Raw genomic sequence first — 27,810 nt, 5'->3', positions numbered from 1 at the left:
CAAAATAAACTTACAACTTTATAAGGTTCAGGAAAGAGAGGGGAGTGAGCTGGAAAGGCCTCTCCTCCCTGCTGGATTTCTTGATTTCGCCTTTCTCTTTCTTTCATACGGAGCACATTCCGGTCTTCACGGTTCATGTTGCTAACAACAGAGACACAGTCACTAAGCGTGGAGAAGAGAAAATGGCAGCTTCCAAATACTTCTGTCTACATGAAAAAACACCAAGTGACACTGCAGAGTACACAAATAAATACTGATACAACAACTTAGGGGAAGGGCATGTTCCAAATGGCTTAAAAGGGGACTAGAACATCTAAACAAGTCTTTAGAGTTATTACAATGATTCATGGTGATCAAAATGATACCATTTGTTATGGTATATGTTGGAACAACTGTGGGACAGAGATAACACAGTTAAGTCAAATAGAATTAATGAAATTAGCATTTGAACAGCTAGGCTATCTGAGTACACTGCTTCTTAACTACCCACTTCAATTTTCTACAGTACATACAGTACCCACCCTCCAATATATCAAGCCAATAAAAATATACAACAAATCATAATTTCATGTTGTTCGTCATTTGTCTTCATCTATAGCAGTATAGTAGATAATATTTCTGATGGCATGTGAAAACAAGCTTTTGGCCATTATACGCAGCAGGTAGCCTTGCGGTTAAGAGCATTGGGCCAGTAACCGAAAGGTCTCGTTCGAATCCCTGAGCTGACTAGGTGAAAAATCTGTTGATGTGCCCTTGAGCAAGGCACTTAACCCTAATCGCTTTGGATAAGAGCGTCTGCTAAATGAAAAAAAAAAATAATGTACAATGTATGTGGCCAAAAGACATTCTGCCAACAGGACCATCAACATAATTTTAACTAACGGCTGGTAAATCATCACTGCAAGGATCTGGTGAAATCCCAGGGAAAACGTGTACACATTCTAATCCTGAGTTCTATTATTGTGGTTTTTAAAAAATCCTTCCACGATAGATAAGGATCAATTAGAGATCTCCATGAAGTTAACTTTAAGGTTTGTTTGTAGTTTCCCAAAAATATGCCCACACTTTGACATACGCAGGCCTACCCTGGCCTCTCTGTTGCAGTGAAGAGCAGAACAATGATTTAAGGAGTGATGACAGTAAGATTACCCTGTCCCCCACCTCCACTCAAAACACAGCACATGTGCTGATTTAACTGTTTCCTGGTTAGACTAGGCTACACAAGGCCTATGGCAATTCCCTGACTGCTCAATACACTATACGCTACAGGGTTGAGTCATTACTGAAAGCAGATGGTTTTATACCTTCCATTAACCATACATGTCAGGAACGGGAAGTGTCAAAAGTCATAACTGGTACAGTCATTAAACTGCTTCTTTACAATGGCCACCATTAAAACAAAATGTATACCATTCAGTATCATCAACACATTCGACCCCATCATGTGGCCTTTTAGCGTATGGTCCGAATAATGAGGAACAGGAGATAGGTTTTTATTTACCTACCAACGTTTTCCCAAAGACCTTCAGATAAGGAGCAGGTGTTGCCTAACTAAAAGGATTCAGAAAATGATGAGGAATGCTGTCATTAGTATTTATAGATGCATACTACTCATTTACTCAGTGGGACAAAGCTGACTGATCAGATATACAAATGTCCTGGCCCTCAGTAAAAGCTCCCCTCAATATTCATCCCATTAAATGACCTGCTGTATATTTTGAGGCAAGTGGGGGCTTAAAGAAAATTATCTGGACAGCATTAACAACCCTACTACGGGTTTCAATGGCACCTGTGCATTCCTATGTGCCGGCTAAGTACCCCAAGGCTCAATCCTATGCCCCAAGCTCGTCTCAATTTACATCAACAACATAGCTCAGGCAGTAGGAAGCTCTCATCCATTTATATGCAGATACAGTCTTATACTCAGCTGGCCCCTCCACGGATTTTGTGTTAAACGTGTCCCACAAGCTTTCTCTGGCCTTAACCTTGTTCTGGACACCTCCAAAACAAAGATCATGCGGTTTGGTAAGAAGAATGCCCCTCAGAGGTAGTAATCACAGGTGTGATTACTACCTCTGAGGGTTTAGAGCCTGAGTCACCTCATACAAGTACTTGGGAGTATGGCTAGATGGTACACTGTCCTTCTCTTAGCACATATCAAAGCTGCAGGCTAAGGTTAAATCTAGACTTGGTGTCCTCTATCGTGATCACTCCTCATTCACCCCAGCTGTCAAACTAACCCTGATTCAGATGACCATCCTACCCATGCTCGATTACAGATATGTAATTTATAGATCGGCAGGTTAGGGTGCTCTCGAGTGGCTAGATGTTCTTTACCATTTGGCCATCCGATTTGCCATCAATGCTCCTTATAGGACACACCATTGAACTCTATACTCCTCTGTAAACTGGTCATCTCTGTATACCCGTCGCAAGACCCAGTGGTTGTTTATAAAAACCCTCTTAGGCCTCACTCCTCCATATCTGAGATATCTACTGCAGCCCTCATCCTCCACATACAACACCCGTTCTGCCAGTCACATTCTGTTAAAGGTCCCCAAAGCACACACATCCCTGGGTCGCTCCTCTTCAGTTCACCGCAGCTAGCGACTGGAACGAGCTGCAACAAACACTCAAACTAGACAGTTTTATCTCAATCTCTTCATTCAAAGACTAAAATCATGGACACTCTTAATGACAGTCGTGGCTGCTTCACGTGATGTATTGTTGTCTCTAGCTTCTTGCTTTTTTCTGTTCCCAATGTTTGTACCATGTTTTGTGCTGCTGCCATGCTGTTGTTGTCTTAGGTCTCTACGTGGTGTTGTGGTGTCTCTCGTCGTGATGTGTGTTTAATCCCAGCCCCCATCCCCGCAGGACGCCTTTTGGTAGGCCATCATTTTTTTCTTAACTGACTTGCCTAGTTAAAGATGAAATAAAAAATAAATTAAATACCGGTAATCAACAAGCCATTAAAATACATGACACTGGAATGAGGCCTTACACTTAACTTTGACTTATGTTTAGCATGTCAGTTGTCAAGTTTCAAGATGTTGGACTTTCAAAAAGCAGTGTTACTTGCCGCCTCATGATGATGTGGCAAGTGACACTTAGCTTCTTGAAAGTCTAATATCTTGAAAACTTCACTGCTGACATGCCAAACACTTTGGGACCGTATCAACAGTGAAACAAAAACAGAAATATAGTTTGAGTGGATTTTTCCTTTAAATTGAAACTGGGCCAGTAGAGGCTGCTGAGGGGAGGACAGCTCATAGTAATGGCTGGAATGGAGTCAATGGAATGGTATAAAACACATCAAACATGTTTTCCATGTTGTTGATACCAGTCCGTTAACTCCATTCCAGCCATTATTATGAGCCGTCCTCCCCTCAGCCACCTCCACTAAACAACACACTGTAGCAATACGTGGACCAGCATAATCTGATCTATACTGAACAAAAATACAAAACGCAACATGTAAAGTGTTGGTCCCATGTCTCATGGGCTGAAATAAAACATCCCAGAAATTTTAATAAGCACAAAAAGCTTTTTTCTCTCAAATTACAGGCACACGTGTTTACATCCCTGTTAGTGAGCATTTCTCCTTTGCCAAGATATTCCATCCACCTGACAGGTGTAGCATATCAAGAAGCTGATTAAACAGCATGATCATTACACAGGTGCACCTTGTGCTGGGGACAATAAAAGGCTACTTTAAAATGTGCCGTTTTGTCACACAACACCACAGATGTCTCAAGTTGAGGGAGTGTGCAATTAGGATGCTGACTGCAGGAATGTCCACCGGAGCTGTTGCCAGAGAATTTAATGTTAATTTCTCTACCCTAAGCCGCCTCCAACGTTGGTTTTAGATGATTTGGCAGTACATCCAACCGGCCTAACAACCGCAGACCACATGTATGGCATCGTGTGGGTGAGCAGTTTTCTGATGTCAACGTTATGAACAGAGTGCCCCATGGTGGCGGTGGGATTATGGAATGGGCAGGCAAAAGCTAGAGACAACGAACACTATTTTATTTTATTGATGGCAATATGAATGCACAGAGATACCGTAGCAAGATCCTGAGGCCCGTTGTCGTGCCCTTCATCTGCCGCCATCACCTCATGTTTCACCATGATAACGCACAGGACCATGTCAATTGACTGATTTCCTTATATGAACTGTAACACAGCAAAATCTTTGAAATTGTTGCATGTTGCGCTTATATTTTTGTTCAGTATATATTACTAATACTGAAGACACTGCTACCAAACATGAAAGACTATACCTGCCCAAATGTGTTACCTTGAAAAGGTTCCTATTACTCATATTTTAGTACTGATTTAAAACAAAACGAAAGCTGTGGTACCAAACAAATTAGTAGAAAGGAATGGATTGATGGCAAGGCTACCAAAACCAGTGCCACAATTAGGCTACCCATAAAAACAACAATGGTAAAATACCCTTTTCACAAAATCCTACAATATATGGCCAAATACACAACCATGTGTCATGAAGCACAATTTAGATAGGAATTTGAAGAGGCCAAGCAAAGTGCTTTCATACCAACCTCAGTAGCTAACTGTATACATTACTTGAGCATGCAAAATCCAGGTCTGGTTGAGTTTAAATATTAACTGGGGGGGGAGGGGGGTAGAAGACCTAAAGTACTGGTAATAAGGCTTCCTGAACTAACTTCTATATGACAAACCGATACACTAACAGGTGTCTGAAGACCATGAGTTTAGGGCCACGCTTCTTTGAGAAACTGACAATTCCACCCTTCATATCGCCAACTTTCCCAATTTGCTAATGAAGTTTGGTGACAGTCTGACTAGCACAACAGCTAGACGAACGCTCTTCACAGGAAATGTAGACGGAAAACCAACAAAAGAAACCAACTAGTTGTGTTGCTTACCCTGACAGAGGCAACAGGGCGCAAACCACTGAAACATTAGAAAGGGGATTCAGTGAAACTCCAGGGAATTCAGAAGTGTTGTCATGCTCTGCCAGTCTGCTCTCTGGTAGTATTCCTTTAACGAGGAGACGTTCTCAAAACTGGGTTTCCTGATCTACAGCGGACATTACAGTAATTCCTTGGAGTAGAGATAAATCTGACTCAGGGAGAGGGAGGTTACTGCTAGTTCACGGGAGATACCACCCTGCCGAACAGCGGGTGTGCCAAAGGCAGGGGACAATAGGTGAAGTTGAAAGGAGGCTCTGTGTGTGAGAGAGATGGGGGGGGGGGGGTTGTCTGCATGAGTGCACAATGTGTCATACACTCTTGTAGGCGTTTGATATATATAATTGGGATAAATGAGTTGTAATGCAGTAATGCAAAATAGTACTGACAAGAGGTTACGGGTCTTTGTAAGTGTTAATTATGGAAATAATTTTAACAGAGAATAATTCTTACAAGATGGAATGACATGCCTATCACTGTGCAAGGACAAGATCATCAAGTGTGCCTTTACATCACAAGCCCAGCAGTAGACCAGAAGAAAAAAAAAACACAGCCCTTCTAACCTAATTAATCTAATCTAATCAAAATCAATAGAGTAAAAAGACAAAGGAAGATGAATAGACGGGAGCAAAACATACGCCTGGGTCTAAAATAGTGGAACAATCACGTTAGTGAATGTCTTAGCCTACACTTTAGGAGGAAAAATATGGAAAGTGTCAACAGTTAAGAGAATAGCAACCTCTTCCTGGAAAATGGAACAGTCCATTTAGTTCCATAAAAGGATATGTTATGCCATTGAGCCTCACCTCTTTGTGATGTCATGACTGAGGATGCCAAAGCCAACCAAAATCTGTTTTCCCATCAACAAACTCCCTCCCCCACTATGCCCTGGAGCACTGGGTAAACTAGCAGCAATTTCTTTAAAGTAGAGCCCATTATCTACTAGTAGATGGGTCAGCCCTGCTCAAAACACACTTCAGGCATTTCCAAGACAGACATTTTTTATCAGCAATATGACGACATAGGCCTAAAATCCAGAAGTATAATTTATTAAATGTTTTTTCCACCTTTATTTAACCAGGTAAGCTAGTTGAGAACAAGTTCTCATTTGCAACTGCGACCTGGCCAAGATAAAGCATAGCAGTTCGACACATACAACACAGAGTTACACGTGGAATGAACAAAATATAGTCAATAATACAGTAGAAAAAAAGAAAACAAAGTCTATATACAGTGAGTGCAAATAAGGTCAAATACAGGAGTTAAGGCAATAAATAGGCCATGATGAGTAATTACAATATGGCAATTAAACACTGGAATGGTAGATGTGCAAAAGATGGATGTGCAAGTAGAGATACTGTGGTGCAAAAGGAGCTAAATAAATAAATACAGTATGGGAATGAGGTAGATAGCCCATCTGTATACAGCCCATCTATGAACAGGTGCAGTGATCTGTGATCTGCTCTGACAGCTGGTTCTTAAAGCTAGTGAGGGAGATGGGAATCTCCAGCTTCAGAGAGTTTTGCAGTTCGTTCCAGTCAGTGGCAGCAGAGAACTGGAAGGAAAGGCGACCAAAGGAGAAATTGGCTTTGGTCTCCCATCCGGGAACTGACCAGGACCAACCCTGCATAGCTTCAGAAGCAAGCCAGCAGTGGTATGCAGGGTGGTATGCTGCTGGGTGAGTGCATTTCAAATTAATTTGGGATTATAATTGGATTTTAAGGCTCTTATGAATGTCCTGCTTAATATGTTTTTGTCAACATTGCAAATCAACCGAATTATACTTTTAACAAACACTTCAACAAGTAAAATGGCTCTTTGGCTAGCTTTTGCTACAGCCTATATCAGTGAGCGTTAGCATTCTAGCTAACTGCTGCTGCATCCAAAATAGTTATTTTGCAAAGATCATAACCAAATATAATCTTAGCGACATTCAAGCAAGAATCAAAACATAATTGTAAGTGTATGAGAACCCAAAAAAGTTATTTTGTTTAGAAGTATCAAAAATGTAAATCTATGCTGTTGAATGGGCGCAAATGGCGATGGCTTTATATTTGACATTTTAGTAATTTAGCAGACTCTCCAATCCAGAGCGACTTAAGAGGAGCAATTAGGGTTGAGTGCCTTGCTCAAGGGCACATCGGATTTTTCACCTAGTCAGTTCGGGGATTCAAACCAGCAACATTAGAGTTACTTGCCCAACGCTCTTAAACGCTAGGCTACCTGCCGCCTTCTTACTGCCGCCAAGAATCACTTGCATCTGTGTCTCGTGTACGTGAAAAGGGTCTAAAGCCGACACCCAGTCAACTTTAGCCTGATCCCAGTTCTGTTTGTTTTTGCCCACTCCATTGCTCATTGTCAAGCCAAGGCAGCCTGAAAATGAAATTCCTGGAAAACCGTTAGAGACGACAACAGCTGAAATCTGAGGGTACCACTCAACTGCGCGCAGCAGGATGTGTGCCACTCTCCGAATGGAAACACTAGGCCTAAGTGGACATTAATGACTTGAGCAAATCCATTAACACAGCTTGGGAAATGCTATTTCCGATGCTTTAAATATAAAAAATTAAGGTGGACAGTCAGAAGCAGTTTGGGCGAGTCAATTGTTCGCAGGACTTTATCCTGCTAACTGTTCCAAATGTCTGAACAGAATTTGGTAAAAGGGTTTTTATGTACTCTGCGCCATTGGCTTGGAACGCCTTAACAACTACTTTTAAACTGGAAGAACTTGTCGCGATTGTTTTTAAAATCATTGATGAAGGCTTGAGGCTGATTCCCTGACCTGTCAATGCTCTTAATTTGTTGTTTCATGATTTTTTTATACTCTTGTGAATTGAATGTTTTTTTACTCGATTACCTGTAGTTTTTCATGTTGTTCATCTGTAATTGTGTAATGACTTGGTGCTGCCTATCTTGTCCAGGACGCTCTTGAAAAAGAGATTTCAAATCTCAATGAGCCCTTCCTGGTTAAATATAATGGTAAATAAAAAAATGCTTATACATTCAATGGTAAAAAAAAAAGAAGAAGATTTGGCTAATTTCAAAATGGTAAAGGGGAAGTAAGATCATTCTTAACCCTTCAAATAATGCCAAGCTCTTTCTTACTAACATATTGATAAAAGCTATCCTAGTTTTAAGTTGATTATGTAAGTAACGCTGTCTTAAATGTAGCTGAGAGTTCATGGCAATTTGTTTTAGAAGACCCTCAAACTTTTACAGATGCAAGCTGACTGTAGGTTTTTGAATATCTATTTAAAATATTAGCAAATGTTATTAGACAAAGACAACCAGAGAAACATACAGCAGGGAGTTCCAATATGATCAGAAAACTAGACAAGTTATATACACTGCCCCCAAAAATAAAGGGAACACTTAAACAACACAATGCAACTCCAAGTCAATCACACTTCTGTGAAATCAAACTGTCCACTTAGGAAGCAACACTGATTGACAATAAATTTCACATGCTGTTGTGCAAATGGAATAGACAACAGGTAGGCAATTAGCAAGACACCCCCAATAAAGGAGTGGTTCTGCAGGTGGTGACCACAGACCACTTCTCAGTTCCTATGCTTCCTGGCTGATGTTTTGGTCACTTTTGAATGCTGGCGGTGCTTTCACTCTAGTGGTAGCATGAGACGGAGTCTACAACCCACACAAGTAGCTCAGGTAGTGCAGCTCATCCAGGATGGCACATCAATGCGAGCTGTGGCAAGAAGGTTTGCTGTGAGCAGTGTCCAGAGCATGGAGGCGCTACCAGGAGACGGGCCAGTACATCAGGAGACGTGGAAGAGGCCGTAGGAGGACAACCCAGCAGAAGGACCGCCACCTCCGCCTTTGTGCAAGGAGGAGCAGGAGGAGCACTGCCAGAGCCCTGCAAAATGACCTCCAGCAGGCCACAAATGTGCATGTGTCTGCTCAAACGGTCAGAAACAGACTCCATGAGGGCCCGACGTCCACAGGTGGGGGTTGTGCTTGTCAGCACATTCAACTATGTAAAGAAAAAAGTATTTAATAAGAATATTTCATTCATTCAGATCTGGGATGTGTTATTTTAGTGTTTCCTTTATTTTTTTGAGCAGTGTAGATAGATAGCTAGCTGAAAATGACTGGCCATAATTCATTTTATTAGTCACCTCAAGGATCCTACTTGAAAACATCACAGATAAGCCATTTCCAGTTTTGCCAATCGCTCATCAGTCAATAGACATGAAATCACACAATTACACTAAAACTGTGTAGGACATCAAATAATTCATAATAACAACCCAAATGTTACGTGGCAAAGTTGGCCTTTAACAAAACCCACCTCTGATTGTTCTTGTTATTTCACTAAACAGACAGCTCAAACAAGCCTTATCTAGCCAGAGACAACATGTCACATTTGAACATAAAGTAGTAGGCCTAGACTTTATGATGTAGCTTGCATGATATGCTGTCATACAACTTTACTGTATCCAGAGTCCAAAGGAACAAATGCTGCATCATGGGCTGGTGAGCTCATGAAGCAATGAGCAGCATATGTTTTGCTGTGACCGGAAAAGCCCTTATGAAGCAGCTGATGGTTTATTAGTTTAACCAAGAGCTTTCCATTCGTGATGTAAGGGCCTCAAACTACTATCCTTTGACTAGCCTACAGTATGCAGCATAAAACCAATTGACAAAGCTAGATTGTTCGTAAAATGCACAGTGTAGAAAACATTGTTCCAAGGCCGTCATTGAAAATAAGAATTTGTTCTTAACTGACTTGCCTAGTTAAATAAAGGTAAATAATTAGAAACAACTTCTTAATATTGAGTTGCTTCCCACCCTTTTGCCCTCAGAACAGCCTCAACTACTCTAGGCATGGACTCCACAAGGTGTCAAAAGCGTTCCACAGGGATGCTGGCACATGTTGACTACAACGCTTCCCACAGTTGTGTCAAGTTAGCTGGATGTCCTTTGGGTAGTGGACCATTTCTGATGCACATGAGAAACTGTTGAGCATGAAAAACTTTGCATATCTTGACACCTGGCACCAACTACAATAACCCGTTCAAAAGACACTTAAATATTTTGTCTTGCCCATTCACCCTCTGAATCGCATAAACACACAATCCATGTCTCAATTGTCTCAAGGCTTAACACTCCTTCAACCGCTCTTCTCCCCTTCAGTGACATCAGTAAGGGATCATAGACTAACCAGGTGAATGCTGTAATGGAAAGAGCAGGTGTTCCTAATGATTTGTACACCAAGCATATATACGAATATAAACTAGTCTGACTAAAAATAAAGAAGCCCTATGCACAGCAATGCATCTAGGTTGAGGTGCTGGTATATATATATTTTTTTTTAAAGAGTCTGACTAATAGTCTAGTCTGAATACTTTAGAGACGGGGGTTTGAAGCTGCTTTTTTGCTGTCAGCCGGTAGGCCAACCCTTGACTGCAATCTAATCGAATCTGACAGGTGTAGACTAACATGATGACCAAGCCAGCTCTGCATGTGTGCATGTGGAATTTGTTTATACGCACCAGACGCGATCAGGACACGCTGGTTGAAATATCAAAACAAACTCTGAACCAACTATATTAATTTGGGGACAGGCCATAACACATGAAACATTAATGGACATTTAGCTAGTTGTTGCTATCTTATTTGTCCTAAGAACCATTGAGTTGTTATTTTACCTGAAACGTACAAGGTCCTTTTTTTCTGGACCTTTGACAAATATCGACCCATTGAGTCACACAAAGTCATGTGTTCTCTACTTTGACCATTAATCCACAGAAAAGGGGAAACCTAGTAGTTTCTAGTAATCTCTCCTAAATCAGTCATCTGTGAATTGTATATGGTGGTTGGCAACCAACTTTAAAGTGCATTACTGCAACCAACTGGACTGAAGCGTGGACCTCGTTCATCTTTCAATCACCCATGTGGGTATATGCTCCTAAAAACCAATACGGAGATGGGAGAGGAAGGACTACTACTGTGATTATTATTATTTGACCATGCTGGTCATTTATGAATATTTGAACATCTTGGCCATGTTATGTTATAATCACCACCCGGCACAGCCATAAGAGGACTGGCCATCCCCTCATAGCCTGGTTCCTCTCTAGGTTTCTTCCTAGGTTTTGGCCTTTCTAGGGAGTTTTTCCAAGCCACTGTGCTTCTACACCTGCATTGCTTGCTGTTTGGGGTTTTAGGCTGGGTTTCTGTACAGCACTTTGAGATATCAGCTGATGTACGATGGGCTATATAAATACATTTGATTTGACTAGCAGCACATCAAGCATCTAAACTAGAACCAAGACGCTTGTTGACGCGCACGAGCAGTTTGGAAGACTTGATTGAATAACATGTGTACAATTCTTTAGCAACACAGCCGGTGTGTTCAGCATGTAACAGTGACATACTTACTTACTTACTTACTTACGGGCCCTTCCCAACAACGCAGAGAGAAAAATAACAATATATTATTTCCAACCTGAAACCTGCCATTTAAGCTTACAGATGTAAAAAAATAACTATAGCCTAAACTTAGGGTTGTCTAAGTTTTTGCTATCTTGGATGGATGACTTGCCCTGTGCATTCTTGCAAAATGCAAAAAAAAAAACACACATTTAGACTACATTCACTCACTGACAGACCATCTGCTGGTATGACATTTGTTAAAACAAACTCTACAAGGATTGAAAAATCCTTAACTCACCACCAGATAAAACAATACCCTAAAAATGTCTGTCATAACTCAGCTGTAAAGGCACACTTGAGAAGCTCACACGTGGCCTCAAAACAGTTAGGTTAGCTGACACCACTGAGCAAACTTAAAACGGTGTACATATCACCAACAAACTGAAATGGTCCACGCACACAGACAGTGTGATGAAGATGGCGCAATAGCACCTCTTCAACCTCAGGAGGCTGAAGAAATTTGGCTTGTCACCGAAAACCCTCATTAACTTTTACAGGTGTACAATCAAGAGCATCCTGTCAGGCTATATCACCGCCTGGTACGGCAACTGCACCACCCACAACCACAGGGCACAATGCATCACCGGGGGAAAAACTACCTGCCCTCCAGGACACCTACAACACCCAATGCCACAGGAAGGTAAAAAATATCATCACATACAATAACCACCCGAGACACAGCCTGTTCACCCATCTAGAAGGCGAGGTCAGTACAAGTGCATCAAAGCTGGCACAGAGATTGAAAAACAGCTTCTATCTCAAGGCCATCAGATTGTTAAACAGCCATCACAAGCACAGAGAGGCAGCTGCCTACCTACAGACTTGAAAGGGTGGGTATAATTTGTGGAATGTTCCAACAGGAATCTGTTCCTAAAACTTCGTAAAGTACAAGGTTGCTAACAAACAACGCGTACAAAGTAGCACGATCAATTCATCTAGCTAACTAGCTGCCGAATAGGCATCAACTCACCACGTAGTTTATTCTTAATGTTTGTCCATAGGCTACCAGAATGAGGACAGACATTTTTCGGAATAAACGTGGTGAGTGAAAAAAAATAATGAAATAGCCCGCTCCTTACCCGGAATCTTATTCGGTCGCTATACTACTTTATGTGTTGCTTGTTGGCAACGTTGTTATTTACTACGTTTTTGGAACAGATTCCTGATGGAACGTTCCACAAATTATACCCACCCGACTTGAAATCAGTAGCCACTTTAATAAATGGAACACTAGTCACTTTAATAATGCCACTTTAAGAATGTTTACATATCTCGCATTACTTATCTCATATGTATATACTGTATTATACACCATCCATTATACCATCTATTGCATTTTGTTCATAAACAGAAAACTGCCCCACTTATTTACATTGAAACAAGAAAAACGATTCAAACTTACTGTCTACTGTACCAAGAATTATGCTTGCCACCAGAGGGCATGTCTCAGTGAAATGTGTAATTATGTAGCAACTATTAAAACTTGAGGCTGCCCTTCCCCCACGTTACACTTAAAATGGCTTCCTAGACCCAGAAAGTCAAGTCGTTGGAGAAAAATTAAGATTTTTAGCTCCGTTTTGCTTTTTTTTATTAAATGGGACATAAGTGAAGACACTGGTGTTCACATTGAAGAAAGTATAACTAAATACATGATTATTGTTACAGCAGAGCTCATGTAAAGGGAAACCCCAAAAACATTTTTTTAAAGAGTATAGTACTACATGACCACTAAGCCAGGGATGCATGTAATGCCATCATGCATTGGTCTGGTTTGATATAAAAAATCTGAGAAAAATACCTTCAAAGAAAAATGTATTCGTTAGTGTATCAACACCCAGTGGGTCATATAGGCAGAGAGGGTTCTCAATCATTTTTATTTTTTTTTACAGGCAAAGGCTGATGAGTGCCTTGATAGATTTTTATATTGTATTTTGTTGCAATGACAGAATCAAAGTATTGACTTTATTAGTTGTAAACATTACAACAAAAACTACTAATTTACATCGGACACATTCCTGTCTAACTTGTTTGCTGTAATAAAACAAGTGAATTTATTAAATCACATGTTCAACGACTACCAAACAAAAATGACCAGAGATTATCTCTGAATGTCTAACTCGCGGCTTCAGACAGTTGACAAAACACTCATGAACGATACCGTTAGCCAACTTGCTAGTTGTCCCAAGCTTCCATGCAAACTTACATATCAACTAGTTAACTACAGTAAACACAAGTGTAAATTAAATATTTTCCCGTTAAAGTCGGAAAAAGACTTGATTCTGTCAACAAATGTTAACATTTGAATAACATTGTCAACGGTGCGAAAACTTTCAATGGGACGTGACCATGGATTGGTAATTAGCTTGCTAGCATTGGCTAACGACGTACAATGTAAACTAGAGATATCCTGTTGCTCGCTAATAGTAACTACCACTTGCTCGATATTACTGGCAACCTAGCCACCTTTCATATACGCACAATAGCTAAATTGCAATGCAAATAAATTGTTACCTTAACAGCTAACTAGTATATAACAGTAAACGTTTTAACTAATGTTAGTTGTTTATTACCTCTTGTCTTCTTTTTAGGCCCAAACCATTATAGCTATTGGAAAGCCCTTTCTCTTTGTCTTTTCCACTTTCCAGTTAACGATATGGACCCGACAAAAATGTAACAATAATAGTAAAAAAATACTGAAAACGTGTGAACAGGCTACATCCTCTATCAAGTATTGCTGTGATAACAGCAAAAAAAATAGTCATTATTTTCTCTATCCATTTTTGTAACAAAAGCTAGCAAGGTGCCTAACTAGGCAGCGATGAGTGGATGCATGAAAGCCAGCAGCTGGGATGAATTCGGTTCCCTAAACTTGATCACGTGATAATGGCGTATTCTCAGGATTTGGATCATGAATACTATTTTAGAAAGTCATATTGTTATTGTGTTTTTAATAGCTACATCAATGAATGAATTAATCAGACAATAAAATTGCTAAAAGGAAGTTATTCTGAATGCGTTCAACGAATTTAATCATTTGACCCAGGCGTCTTCTTCTTCTTCAAATGTCTGTTGTCGGGTCGCAACCAACTGAAAGGTGTTGCATACACCGCTTCCTACTGTACTGGAGTATGATTGGTTAGTTGCCCTACCAACTAACCCTACACTCATTTTAAAAAAACTCACCACTATTCCACTACTTGGCCCTATTTGACGGGACAAAATCGTTCAAAACACCTTGTAACCCATCTGCAGTAAAATCTCATACACCCAAGTACTTCTCTGCAGCTGCCACCACATCTATTTCCTGTGATTGATGTTCCATTTCTGTGGTACAGCTGATAACCATGGCTATGAAAGCTCAGAAACCAACCTTACTGAAGCACACATTATTCCTATCACTCTCTTTTGGCCTCATGCCCTGTATCCGTCTTCCTCTCATTTTCACTGCGTCAGCATATGACACCTGTACTACTCTGATCCTGGCAAACTCAACCTGCGTTTCTCCCACCAGACAATTCTGACAATAGGTATCCCTACAGTTAACACATCCTACATTTTCATTTGAGTAATTTAGCAGATGCTCTTATCAGAGCGACCTACAGGAGCAATTAGGGTTAAGTGACTTGCTCAAGGATACAGACAGATTTTTCACCTAGTCGGCTCGGGGATTCGACAAAGTGACCTCTCAGCTAGTCGCCCAAACACTCTTAACCGCTAGGTTACCTGCCGCACACACAACTGTTTCCACCGATACTACACATTATGTGGTGTCACCCAACCTGACACCACAAATGGATCAGCAAGACTGCAAGAATACATTCTCCCCCTAAATCTCACTGGGCCAGAATCATCTTTATCATCATCAGGACGAGGCTCGACCTTGGGCATCTTCAGCGCACCTGCCACCATTGGAGTGCCATCCCACCGATCAGGACTCAAACTCAGATCACAGATTAAAAGTATATTTACCCAGGGGTGGCCTGATCAGGACTAAGTCCAACACATTACTGCAGTTCCCCAACAGCACATATTTGTGTTGTAGCCCCGGATAAGCACACCGCGTTCAACTTGTCAACTAATCAAGCCCTAAATGAGTTGAATCAGTTGTGTTGTTGGGGGTACTCGAGGACCGGAGTTGGGAAACACTGCCTTATGGAATTGTAGCCATTTTATTTAAGATTGCTACATGATATTGCAGCAAATTCGGGGGTAACAAACTGGGACTTAAACTTGGGATGATAGTCCCTGGGCCCAACACCTTAGCCATTACACCAAGAGATCCATTCACTACCCAGCCCTTCCTTTGGGAAAACACAACCCCAGACTTCTCTATCATTAGCCCCACGCCCGGGCACACATTCGATTGCCCTACAGTTCTGCCATCCTCTACGGAAAAAAATATTGCAGTCAGAGTGCAGTATAACTGCAGTATGCTGCAAATACTGCATCCCAAAATATTTTTTTTTACTAGTGGTTTTGCAGTGTAACTGTAGTTACAGTGCAGTACAACTGCAGTTATCCTGCAATTACTATATCCAAAAATACCAGTTGACTGCAGTTACTGCACTTTTACTGCAGCTGCAAAACTGCTATCTTTTTGTTTTGTAAGGGTAACACCAGTGCATACAATTTACTACACTTTCCAAGGTACTCTAGTGCTATAAATGGTTGACTTTGTTCCATCTGAGAAAAATAAATGAAAAATACCAACAAGTGAAGACACTTGGAACTGCCAATTTATTCAAAAATTATTAAATGATGTGGCACTAGATAACAAACAAATCAAAAGCATAACTAACAGGGGGGCAGGGGGATTCATTGGCAAGATCACCATTTGGCTGTGCCAAACAGAGTCCATGCTAAATTCCTAAAATGGCAGTTTATCAACACAGTCAATAACATTTTTCTGTTTATAATCATCTGGGGGTAAAACATATTTTAATAAAAATAATCAATAACACGGTTCACACTACAACCAGATCCAAGTTGTACTGGGCTGGTTGTTTCGGGAATCGTACTGGGGGGGAAAACAACATGAAAAGAAAACGTCTGAGCCAGTACAGTACAGTTCTGGTTAGCATGATAGTGTGAAAAGGGTCAATGCATCTAATGCTGCAGGCCCTCCAAATTATGCATTACATATCTTTCAGTAGCTACATAACTGCACATTTGAAGTGTCACTCAAAAGCAATAGAAGGAAGTACAGCAGGTTATATAAAATGCACATTTTTAAATCTAGACCAATTATCAAACTGATTTGAAACTAAGTTGAGATATGACCACACTTCTTCACTGACTGTACAAGGGATAAATGCAGGAGAGAGAACACATTCTGGTAAATACAAAATTCCTCACTGTTTGTCAGGGTTGGGGAGTAACGGATTACATGTAGTCAGTTAAATGCAATCTTAATTGAAAAACAATTTAACCAATCAGTTACGTTACCAGCAAACATATTGTAACCAGATTACAGATCCTTTTGAAAAACTAGATTACTTCTTGGAATACTTGTAAATTCTGAAAGGACGTTGACACCTTTCTATTCTCACTAAGCAGGTTTCCAGTAAAGTACCAAAAAAAAGTCACGACAGGCTCATGTAATGTAAACAGCAAATTTGTCAATAAACTTCCAAAATGTCAACAAAGCTAAATACGCTAGACAAGGGTGGGTGGGGGGGGGGGGGGGGGGGGTCTTTTTGGGTCTGCAAAATTCATTGTGTGTGAAATGGCGCTTTAATGTGCAACTATTAATTAATTAAGCATTATATCTAAGTAAACTTGGAGTCACGCAATGATATTTTGTGTGGTCCTCCCATTACAACTCAGGAAAACATGCAGTTTACTAGGTTACATGCAGTTTACTAGATTTAACTTTTTTTAAATGTGTGATGAACTTCACAGGGTGGTGAAAGTACAAGGTGATGAGCTTGTTGCTCCTTTCAATAAATATCGAGGGTGTTATTCTGGTGACATGACGACCGATGTTTGATTGCCGTTTGACAAATTAAAATAATCTCGCTCTTTTGTCCATAATAGTCTCATCATATAGGCTACACCTGAACTCTATCTGCGAGCTCTTGTCTAGAGCGCACATTCGCTATATAACTCAATATTGTTTCTGACAAAACTATCAGACGAGTTGAAAATTCAACGGAAAAACATCTGACTTGTATTTTCTATTCGGTACATGGGAATTTAACTGCAAGAGTAATTTATGTGCACTACGTCATCACACACAGGCCTTTATCCACAAAAAGTCAATTTGATGGAAACATTTCTGCTGAGAGAATGCAGAAATTTTATTTATGCAGCTTTTTTAATATTGACATTACAATCTGTTGCCAATTGGATGGAAACCTAACTAATGACATTCAATTTAGCATTGAAAAAAATGCGCAAGTTTAAGTTTGTTCCACCTGAGCGAGTCTGGTCCTTGACTTGTGAACACTACTATGCCACACGAAATGCATTTGATGGATCCCCTTTTTAAATGCCTCTTAAGAAAGTAATCCAAAAGTACCCAAAACTAATCAGATCACATTACAGATTACAATTGGACAGGTAATTAACTAGTAACTAACGGATTACATTTAGAAAATAACCTACCCAAACCTGCTGCTTGTTCATTACAATTTACACCGTATGCTTCGTAAGACAACTCCTGAACAGCTAGAGGGTCAGAGTGGAGCTCAGGTTAATGTCATGGTGGAACACAATACATATAAATCTTTTTCATTTCTTCTTTTTCTTCTTGGGAGGACCTTGATCTGAATCACTTCCTTCTGATGAATCAGAGGCCGAGCTGCTTGAACTGCTAGAGGAAGAGGAGCTAGAGCTGTCACTACTGCTGTCACTGTCGTCCGACGAAGAGCTTGAGGAGTCACTACTGTCAGACGATGAGTCACTGGAAGAGCTGTCAGAGTCACTGCTGCTGCTGCTACTACTACCACCACCACCACTTGCATCCTTTGACCTGAAAGCAAGTGGCACAATTTACAAAACCATTATTACATAAGCAGAATAGTGAAGGCATGTTGCAGGCATAGCCTAGATCTCTACTGAATATTTAAGAAAAGTGTGTCGAGTGGACTATGCTCTACCCATTTCAGATCTAAACTCAGCAAAAAAAAGAAATGTCCTCTCACTGTCAACTGTGTTTATTTTCAGCAAATTTAACATGTGTAAATATTTGTATGAACATAACAAGATTCAACAACAGAGGGGGGGGGGGGGGGGGTCAAAATTAACAGTCAGAATCTGGTGTGGCCACCAGCTGCATTAAGTAATGCAGTTTTTTTTAACCTTTATTTAACTAGGCAAGTCAGTTAAGAACAAATTCTTATTTTCAAGGAACAGTGGGTTAACTGCCTCGTTCAGGGGCAGAGCGACAAGATTTTATTAACCTTGTCAGCTCAGGGATTCGATCTTGCAACCTTTCGGTTACAAGTCCATCGCTCTAACCACAAGGCTACCTGACGCCCCGCAGTGCATCTCCTCCGTATGGACTGCATCATATTCGTCAGTTCTTGCTGTGAGATGTTACCCCACTCTTTCACCAAGGCAAGTTCCCGGACATTTCTGGAGGGGGGGAATGGACCTAGCCCTCACCCTCCGATCCAACAGGTCCCAGACGTGCTCAATCGGATTGAGATCCGGGCTCTTCGCTGGCCATGGCAGAACACTGACATTCCTGTCTTGCAGGAAATCACGCACAGAACGAGCAGTATGGCTGGTGGCATTGTCATGCTGGAGGGTCGTGTCAAGATGAGCCTGCAGGAAAGGTACCACATGAGGGAGGAGGATGTCTTCCCTGTAACGCACAGCGTTGAGATTGCCTGCAATGACAACAAGATCAGTCCGATGATGTGACACAACGCCCCAGACCATGACGGACCCTCCACCTCCAAATTGATCGCGCTCCATAGTACAGGTCTTGGTGTAACGCTCATTCCTTTGATGATAAAAGCAAATCCGACCATCACCCCTGGTGAGACAAAACCATGACTCGTCAGTGAAGAGCACTTTTTGTCAGTCCTGTCTGGTCCAGCGACAGTGGGTTTGTGCCCATAGGCGACGTTGTTGCCGGTGATGTCTGGTTAGGACCTGCCTTACAACAGGCCGACAAGCCCTCTCTCAGCCTATTGAGGACAGTCTGAGCACTGATGGAGGGATTGTGCGTCCCTGGTGTAACTCGGGTAGTTGTTGTTGCCATCCTGTACCTGTCCCGCAGGTGTGATGTTCAGATGTACCGATCCTGTGTCAGTAGAAAGGCCTCTTTAAAGTCCTAATTTTCATAACTGTGACCTTAATTGCCTACCGCCTGTAAGCTGTTAGTGTCTTAACGACCGTTCCACAGGTGCATGTTCATTAATTGTTTATGGTTCATTGAACAAGCATGGGAAACAGTGTTTAACCCCTTTACAATGAAGAGCTGTAAAGTTATTTGTATTTTTACGAATTCTCTTTGAAAGACAGGGTCCTGAAAAAGGGCCGTTTTCTTTTTTTGCTAAGTTTATCTACAACAGTCATAATGTTGGAACAATTTTATGGGGTTTAGAGCTAAAAAGTGACGCTGTGACAATTACCTTTTCTTCTTAGTTTTTTTCTCATTGGAGCTTTCCTTTCCTGGTCTGAATAGTGAATAGAGATCGAGTTAGTTCCAACATGCCATGGCTGAAAAAAAATCCAAAGATTATTCTAAACCAACCAGGGGAAAATAAAAGTGAAAAGAAACTTGGCAACACTTATGAATCATTGTACAAAGGAAATGAACTCCCAATGGCGCGTTATACTGCATCTCCTCTAGATAGCAGTACTAGACAGGCTGGGTTACAGTAATAGCCTTGTAAATACTGTCACAGACTAATTACCGCTGTAACCATACAGCAAACCACCTGTAAGCTCAGGCTATTGCAGTAGACTGTAGCCACAAAATACAGATTTGAAGTCATCAAAATCATGACTATGCAGCCTATTCAAAAGTGACATCAAATGGAAGACACCAGGGTCACGTTCATTAGGGTAAATGTTTTTGCATTAGAAAATGAAAATGTTTCTTATTGGAAATGCTCAAGTAGTAGGCCTACCTCTCCGTTTCCAAAAAATGTCTCTCTAATAGACACGACCAAGGTGACTTTCCACAGTGTTAACATCTTCCGAACTCAAAAGTGATCTTCTATCAAGCTGACTTAATAGTAAGACAGCAGTCACCCAATATAAATACATACTTGTGGCTGACTTACCCTGTGATATTGACCTGTTTATTTTGATTTTCTTTCAGTTTATTTTTCATTTCTGTTGTCCTTGATGGCCTGTGAAGGTATTTTCGTTTGCCAGTACACTCATATGTCCAGTGTCCAAACTCCAAACACTTCTGACACCGAACATGTTGTTTATTTGCCTCCCTGTTTGGAAAAAAAAGAGACATGAGTAAGAGTTATTTATAACTGTAGGTAGACTTTAACATAGGGAGGGGGTGGGGTGTACACTATGTTAATGGAACCTGGCCCCTCACTACAATGGTAGCAAAAGTTGGATAATCCCTGCTGTTTCTTGGGCCAAATCAGAATAAGTGGAGTCAGGACACTTTTTCAGAAGAATTGAGTAGCTTCCCTGACTATCTAAAGCCTTTGTTAAGAGATCTTGAGACCAATGTAACACAGGTAGCTGCTGGCTCAAGCACTATGCCTGTTCCCCAGTCACTACTGTTGTACTTGAGTTTTTAGGAAAAGGGTATATGGGCACTCCTGACTTGCAAACCAGGGTTAGCCTCAGGATTTGAGCGTGAAATACTTACTCTTGTTTCTAACATGTAGGCTCAGCATTTTTACGAACAGCCCCATTACAAGTTAATGTTGAACTAACTAGATGTCAACTTATTTTTCACAGGGAAGCGTTATTGACCCGACCTTCAGTATGCTGGTCTGTATATATTTTTCCTCACACGCAACAAACAATATGGCCGAGCCTAACCGAACTACAGACCAAATGTTGTCCCAAGCAATCAGAGTGTAAATATTTTATTCAACATACTGGTTTGTAGAGACTTGCATCTTTTTAAGGCAGACTTTTTTCAAACTGAATATCCACGGGGTAACCATGGTAACGGGCTGATGTTTAGTCAAGGTCAAGTTCTGTTTTAGATTTTGGTTAGTTGTTTTGCAAGTCAGCAGTGTCCTTGTAGTCTCTTCCAAGTAGTTTGTTAGCTGTCTGTAATAAACAAATGAACACCTGAGCTCAATTTCAAGTCACATAGCAGAGACTGAATACTTATGTAAATAAGGTTTGTTTTTTTAAAAATGTGCAGAAATGTCTAAAAACCTGTTTTCGCTTTGTCATTATTGGGTATTGTGTGTAGATTGCAGAGGAAAATGTTATTTTTAATGCGTTTTCAAATAAGGCTGTAATGTAACAACATGTGGAAAAAGTCAAAGGGTCTGAATACTTTCTGAATGCGCTGTATATGGTTTGGTGCACCGTATATGGTTTGGTACTGAAGTAAAGTTAGTTTTACATTAAATATTCAGTTCTCTCGCCAATAGCTATTGAACAAAGCCCGCCATGACAATTTTATATCCTAAATCACCAGAGGATGGAGAATAGACATCTTTGTGTGAATTGTTTTATTTATTCAGATTTCAAATGGATTGTTCTCCATCAGAGACAATAGTCGGGTGAACAATACTTTCCTGTGGATATTTTGTCTCAGACTTTTAGTTACCTAGCAAGCAAGTTAGCTAGATAGTTAACGTTAGTATGCGGATGCCTTAACTATGTTCGGTTTGCTCCTAGCAGAACTTGGCTAGGTAAAGTGAACGTCTGACTCACATACTCCTTAAAGACATTCGCTTGAAAAACGAGAAAAGCTTCAATATTACTGTGTCACTCTTGAGACGCCGTAGCCAGTATACACTTCCTTGAAATAGATTTTAAGTTATATTTTCTTTAGTTCTGGTTTTGCCGAGCAGTTCTTTGTCACACAATTTTACATCTTAGATGTTTGGTGCAGGATTTCTCAAGCAAAAAAAGTTGTATAAAAATCCTTAATATTGACCAATTACTGACAAAGGGGCGTAGGTTTTGGCTACCAAACTTCAGCTTGCCTAAAGAAAGTGCACAAACCAGTAGGGTCCATCTGCTGACCAAGTATCATATTCCGCGCCCACTACGCATAACTTACTACATGTCGTGCTCACAGCTGTGTACCAGTGTTCTATTTTTTTATTTAACTCGGCAAGTCAGTTAAGAACAAATTCTTATTTACAATGATGTCTACTGGGGAACAGTGCCTTGTTCAGGGGCACAATGACAGATTTTTACCTTGTCAGCTTGTGGATTCGATCCAGCAACCTTTCGGTTACCGGCCCAACGCTCTACCAACCTTACTGCGAGGGAAGTTGCTAACAGAACCGCAGGAAGGCGAGTTGGTGCTCGATAATAATAACTAATAGGAGTTGGCAGGGTGAAAAATGTGGCCTGTTTTTTCATGATTACTTCAAAACTACAGCAAGCAGCTGGGCCATATGGTATATGAAACTGGGCTCCACAGCAGATGCAATTAACTAGTTAATCAGAAAAAGCATTGTTAAAAATGTCATGGTTCCTGCCTAACAATATTGTGCATTAGCGCCACCTACTGTACTGGAGCACCCACACCTGTCCTAGCTTAAACATTCACCCAGATATAATGGGGATACCAAACGCCCCAATTTGCAGGCCGCAATTGCACCCTTCCACGAACAGCCAGAAAAAAACCTCTGCTTAAAACAAAACGTCACAATTTAGTCATTAATACACGAACCTTTCGGATGGGAAGCATAAGGACGCTTTTACCCAGCTAACGTTAGCGCTAGCTAACTTATGTGTCGGCTATCCAACGTGCAGACAGTATATCTATGCTTGTTAGCCAAAGAAACATATACTAATTATTGAATGTAACCATTTAATAAGTTAACTTTGTACATCATTATTGCCCACATCTCAAACAACGTTGTAGGTAACGTTACAGTAGCTAGTTAACGTTGGCTAACTAGCGTTCAGTAATAATATTATTGTTAACTAATTAGCCAAATATTCGCACCTCAGCATTACTTATTGCTCCAAGTAAACACGGTGATCACTAAATACGCTGAATCGAGTAAGTACACCAAAATTCTTTAGCATTTTAGTAATAACCAAACTTACGCTTGCCGACGGGCAATAATTCTGTGCATGGGTGTCGCCATGTTGCAATTTGGTAGAAATGTAGCTACTTCCGGGATGGCGAAACAAAAAGATTCCGATTGGGCGACACGAGGACACCGCCAACCAATCAAAAGCCTATGGTTGATGCCAACGATGTGTAGAAACTCTGGATGACACCAGGGGAGCTGTATTGAAGCCACCACGCAACCATCTTGGTACTCCTCATTTGTAAAAAAAATTATTTTGGAATCTATAGTTTGGAAGCTATAGAAATGTATTCAATAATGTCTACATTCGTTTTTGACACATTGATGTATTCTATTACAGACACCTTAATGCATACTTGTACATTAAATTATGTGAGCTACACACACATATATATATATATACATATTAGAGAGTACCCTTTGTTACTGTCCCCACTACAACATAAAAAAATACTTAAATATATGTACTTTTGTCCTTGAAACACTTAAGTGAATTACTGTAGAATTCCATTCATTCCTATGGAGAACTGCTCCTACTAGGGAGTGCCAATATGTCCGACCGGTGGCTTCAAAGCCACTCAATGGCCAATAGACAGCATTAGCAATTCAGGGTTTATTATAATTATTTTACCAGGTAAGATTTTACCAGGTAAGTTGACTATGAATACATTCTCATTTTACAGCAACAACCTGAGCAATAGTTACAGGTGAGAGGAGAGGAGATGAATGAGCAAATTGGAAGCTGGGGATGATTATGTGGCCTTGTTAACCTTCCAACTCTTACAATAAGTGCCATGGGATCTTTAGTGACCACAGAGTCAGGACACCCAGTTAACATCCCACCCAAAATATAGTACCCTACACAGGGCATTGTCCTTGATCACTGCCCTGGAATATTGCTATTTTTAAACCGGAGGAAAGAGTGCCTCCTACTGGCCTTCCATCACCACTTCCAGCAGCATTTGGTCTCCCATCCAGGACCATCGTTGCTTAGCTTCAGAGGTAAGCCAGCTGCGGGATACAGAGTAGTATGCAGCTTGTTGCTCTTCTATGTTGAATAGTTATCCCAACAAGACATATCATCTACTGACTTGTTATTAAAAGTGGATAAATATTAAACTTCAAAAGGTCTATTTGATAAAAAAATATATTTTCATTCATCCTTGACTATTAGAATATATGTCAAATAGTCATCAAGTACGATCCAGCAAACAAATCAAATCGTATTTGTCACATGCTTACTTTCAAGCCCTTAACCAACCAGTTTAATGAAAAATAGGAGTATACTTCCAACATTTTTTTTCCAAATGTAAACAAATAAAATAACAATAACGAGCTTATATATCAATGTGCAGGGGAACAGGTTAGTCGACCTGTTCAACCTAGACTTGGCGCTCCGGTACTGCTTGCTGTGTGGCAACAGAGAGAACTATTTATGACCAGGGTGGCTGAAGTCTTTGGCAATTTTTAGGGCCTTCCTCTGACACAGCCTGGTATAGATCCTGGATGGCAGGAGGCTTGGCCCCAGTGATGTACTGGGCCGTACGCACTACCCTCTGTAGCGCCTTGCGGTCAGATGCCGCGAAGTTGCCATACCGGTTGGTGATGCAACCAGTCAGGATGCTCTCCGTGGTGCAGCTGTAGAACATTTGGAGGATCTGAGGACCCATGCCAAATCTTTTCAGTCTCCTGAAGGGGAATAGGCATTGTCGTGCCCTCTTCACGACTGTCTTGGTGTGTTTGGACCATGATAGTTCGTTGGTGACACCAAGGAACTTGAAGCTCTCAACCTGCTCCCCTACAGCCCCGTCGATGAGAATGGGGACATGCTCGGCCCTCCTTTTCCTGTTGTCCACGATCATCTCTTTTGTCTTGATCACGTTGAGGGAGAGGTTGTTATCATGGCACCACACGGCCAGGTCTTTGACCTCCTCCCTATAAGCTGTCTCACCTGCTCCCGATAGGCTGTCTCATCATTGTCTGCAAACTTAATGATGGTGTTGGAGTCGTGCTTGGCCATGCAGTCATGGGTGAACAGGGAGTACAGTAGGGGACTGAGCACTTACCCCTGAGGGGCCCCCGTGTTGAGGATCAACATGGCAGATGTGTTGTTACCTACCCTTAACACCTGGGGGCGGCCCGTTAGGAAGTCCAGGATTCAGTTGCAGAGGGAGGTGTTTAGTCCCAGGGTCCTTAGCTTATTGATGAGTTTTGAGGGCACTATGGTGTTGAACGCTGAGCTGTGGTCAATTAATACCATTCTCACGTAGGTGTTACTTTTGTCCAGGTAGGAAACGACAGTGTGGAGTGCAATAGAGATTGTGTTATCTGTGGATCTGTTGAGGCGGTAGGCAAATTGGAGTGGCTCTAGGGTTTCTGGGATAATGGTGTTGTGAGCCATGATCAGCCTTTCAAAGTACTTCATGGCCTTTCAAAGTACTTCAGTCATTCAGGCAGGTTACCTTGGTAACCTTGGTGTTCTTGGGCACAGGAACCCTGGTAGTCTGCTTGAAACATGTTGGTATTACATATTCGGTCAGGGAGAGGTTGAAAATGTCAGTGAAGAAACTTCACTGACATTTGGTCAACGCATGCTCGGAGTACACATCCTGGTAATCCGTCTGACCCTGTGGCCTTGTGAATGTTTACTTGTTTAAAGGTCTTCCTCACATCGGCTATGGACTGTGATCACACAGTCGTCTGTCAGTGTTGCTTGCCTCGAAGCGTGCTTAGAAGTTATTTAGCTCATCTGGTAGGCTGGTGTCACTGGGAAGCTCGCGTCTGTGCTTCCTTTTGTAGTCCGTAATAGTATGCATGCCCTGCCACATCCAACGTGCGTCGGAGCCGGTGTAGTAGGAGTCAATCTTAGTCTGTATAGATGCTTTGCATGTTTGATGGTTCGTCGGAGGGCATAGCACGATTTCTTATAAGCATCCGGGTTAGCGTCCTGCTCCTTGAAAGCAGATGTTGCCTGTAATCCATGGATTCTGGTTGGGGTATGTACGTACGGTTACTGTGGGGACGACGTCAACAATGCACTTATTGATTAATCCAGTGATTGATGTGGTGTACTCCTCAATGCCATCGGAAAAATCCTGGAACATATTCCAGTCTTTACTAGCAAAACAGTCCTGTAGCTTAGCATCAGCGTCATCTGACCACTTCCGTATTGAGCGAGTCACTGCAACTTCCTGCTTTAATTTTTGCTTGTAAGCAGGAATCAGGAGGCCAGATTTGCCAAATGGAGGGCAGTAGCGCGTGGGAGAGTGAGTCTAACAGAAAGCGGGTGGGAGCGGGATGATGAAATCTGTCCCGCTCAGACCTCTACTGTGCACCATGACAGTGAAGCCGACAATGCTAGAGAATTTTATTACTGACTGTGTCAGTGTGAAAAATGGGGAATTACCTAGGGAAACTGACAGATCAATAAAGTTACATTGCCATACTGACTAATGCAACCCACATTGCAATGAAAAAACATCAGAATATCAATCTTCAATCATTTGGCCGATGGTTTCATTGTTTGATTCAAGTCTAGTTTGATTGAGGCAAAAATATTAGCTAATGTAAGCCAACTTTTGGCCAGCTCTCTCTCTAATGGTACATCAACTGGAGAAAGTTTATATACTTCTGAAACGGGATTAAACAAAGGCTACAAAACATTTCCATACAAAAAACTGCTGTTAGATAGCAATATGAGGAGGCTATTATCGCTATCTGACAGATAACTAGAGCTAACCTGGCTGTGGTAGCTACTCACAAGCATAGCTTATTCATCCACCTCAGTTGAGAGGGGATGAAACATTAGCTAATGTTACATGTCAGTTAAAATACTATCTCAGCACTGCGAATAAACACTAGTTTTAAAAAAATTATGTTAAGTTAAATAGCAGTTACCTTGCCAGCTACATCAGTCAACTAAAGAGTAGCCAGTTTCTGTTCTGCTGCCTGTTACAAATCGGTGAAAGAGCGCAACACGGACACACTGAACCATGCTCAACTCTCCCATGCTGGTCCAGCCAGCATTCCAGAAGCTTTGCCTTCACACAGCCTGTCAGCCCGCTCTGTGGTGTCTGCTTGGTCCTAAATCCAGTAGGGTAAACACTCCAAACAGTCTACCCAACCACTCAGAGGTTTTCACATGGTCCTAAAGCACACCGGTACCGCGTTTTGTATCATATTCCAATGCTTAAACTGGGGGGGCAGAAATGCAGTTTCAGAATGCG

General features: G+C 41.3%; 2 protein-coding genes across 8 annotated transcripts in view; both read right to left on the bottom strand.

Annotated features, from left to right (window-relative positions):
• LOC110533355 (AF4/FMR2 family member 4) overlaps nucleotides 1–14,482 on the bottom strand; it is a 28,397-nt gene extending 13,915 nt beyond the window's left edge. The window contains exons 1-3 of one of the 6 annotated variants that reach the window (XM_090188978.1): nucleotides 13,985–14,474; nucleotides 2,771–2,917; nucleotides 15–141 (exon numbers count right to left, since the gene is read on the bottom strand). In XM_090188978.1, the coding sequence (XP_090045104.1) occupies nucleotides 15–137 (123 nt within the window). In that variant the 5' untranslated portion in view covers nucleotides 138–141; nucleotides 2,771–2,917; nucleotides 13,985–14,474. Of the gene's footprint in view, nucleotides 1–14; nucleotides 142–2,770; nucleotides 2,918–4,913; nucleotides 5,143–13,984 lie in introns of those variants that run through there. The other 5 variants (XM_036989709.2, XM_036989708.2, XM_090188977.1 and 2 more) reach the window with 5 other exon arrangements.
• A 1,650-nt stretch (nucleotides 14,483–16,132) lies between these two features.
• On the bottom strand, nucleotides 16,133–27,659 carry LOC110533354 (zinc finger, CCHC domain containing 10). 2 transcript variants are annotated; one of them, XM_090188976.1, is made up of 4 exons: nucleotides 27,482–27,659; nucleotides 20,657–20,818; nucleotides 20,000–20,044; nucleotides 16,133–18,387 (listed from the first exon to the last, which is right to left on the bottom strand). In XM_090188976.1, exons 2-4 carry the CDS (start codon nucleotides 20,704–20,706, stop codon nucleotides 18,147–18,149), a joined length of 336 nt encoding a protein of 111 aa, XP_090045102.1. In that variant the 5' UTR covers nucleotides 20,707–20,818; nucleotides 27,482–27,659; the 3' UTR covers nucleotides 16,133–18,146. The 2 variants fall into 2 exon arrangements, with proteins under 2 accessions (XP_090045102.1, XP_021473143.1); XM_021617468.3 differs by lacking the exon at nucleotides 27,482–27,659 and adding an exon at nucleotides 23,598–23,690.
• Between the last annotated feature and the right edge of the window lie 151 nt (nucleotides 27,660–27,810).

The sequence above is a fragment of the Oncorhynchus mykiss genome, chromosome 10 (genome assembly GCF_057628025.1).
Source record: "Oncorhynchus mykiss isolate SJ-2025 chromosome 10, ASM5762802v1, whole genome shotgun sequence".
NCBI classification, from domain to species: domain Eukaryota; kingdom Metazoa; phylum Chordata; class Actinopteri; order Salmoniformes; family Salmonidae; genus Oncorhynchus; species Oncorhynchus mykiss.
This window is presented reverse-complemented; position numbering and strand designations above follow the sequence as displayed.

Coding starts and splice junctions, on each gene's coding strand:
- LOC110533354 (XM_021617468.3), bottom strand. CDS start 23,638: ATGGCGACACCCATGCACAGAATTATTGCCCGTCGGCAAGC. Junction 20,819..23,597: donor ATTATTGCCCGTCGGCAAGC/GTAAGTTTGGTT, acceptor TTTTCCAAACAG/GGAGGCAAATAAACAACATG. Junction 18,388..19,999: donor AAAAAAACTAAGAAGAAAAG/GTAATTGTCACA, acceptor ACTTGCTTTCAG/GTCAAAGGATGCAAGTGGTG.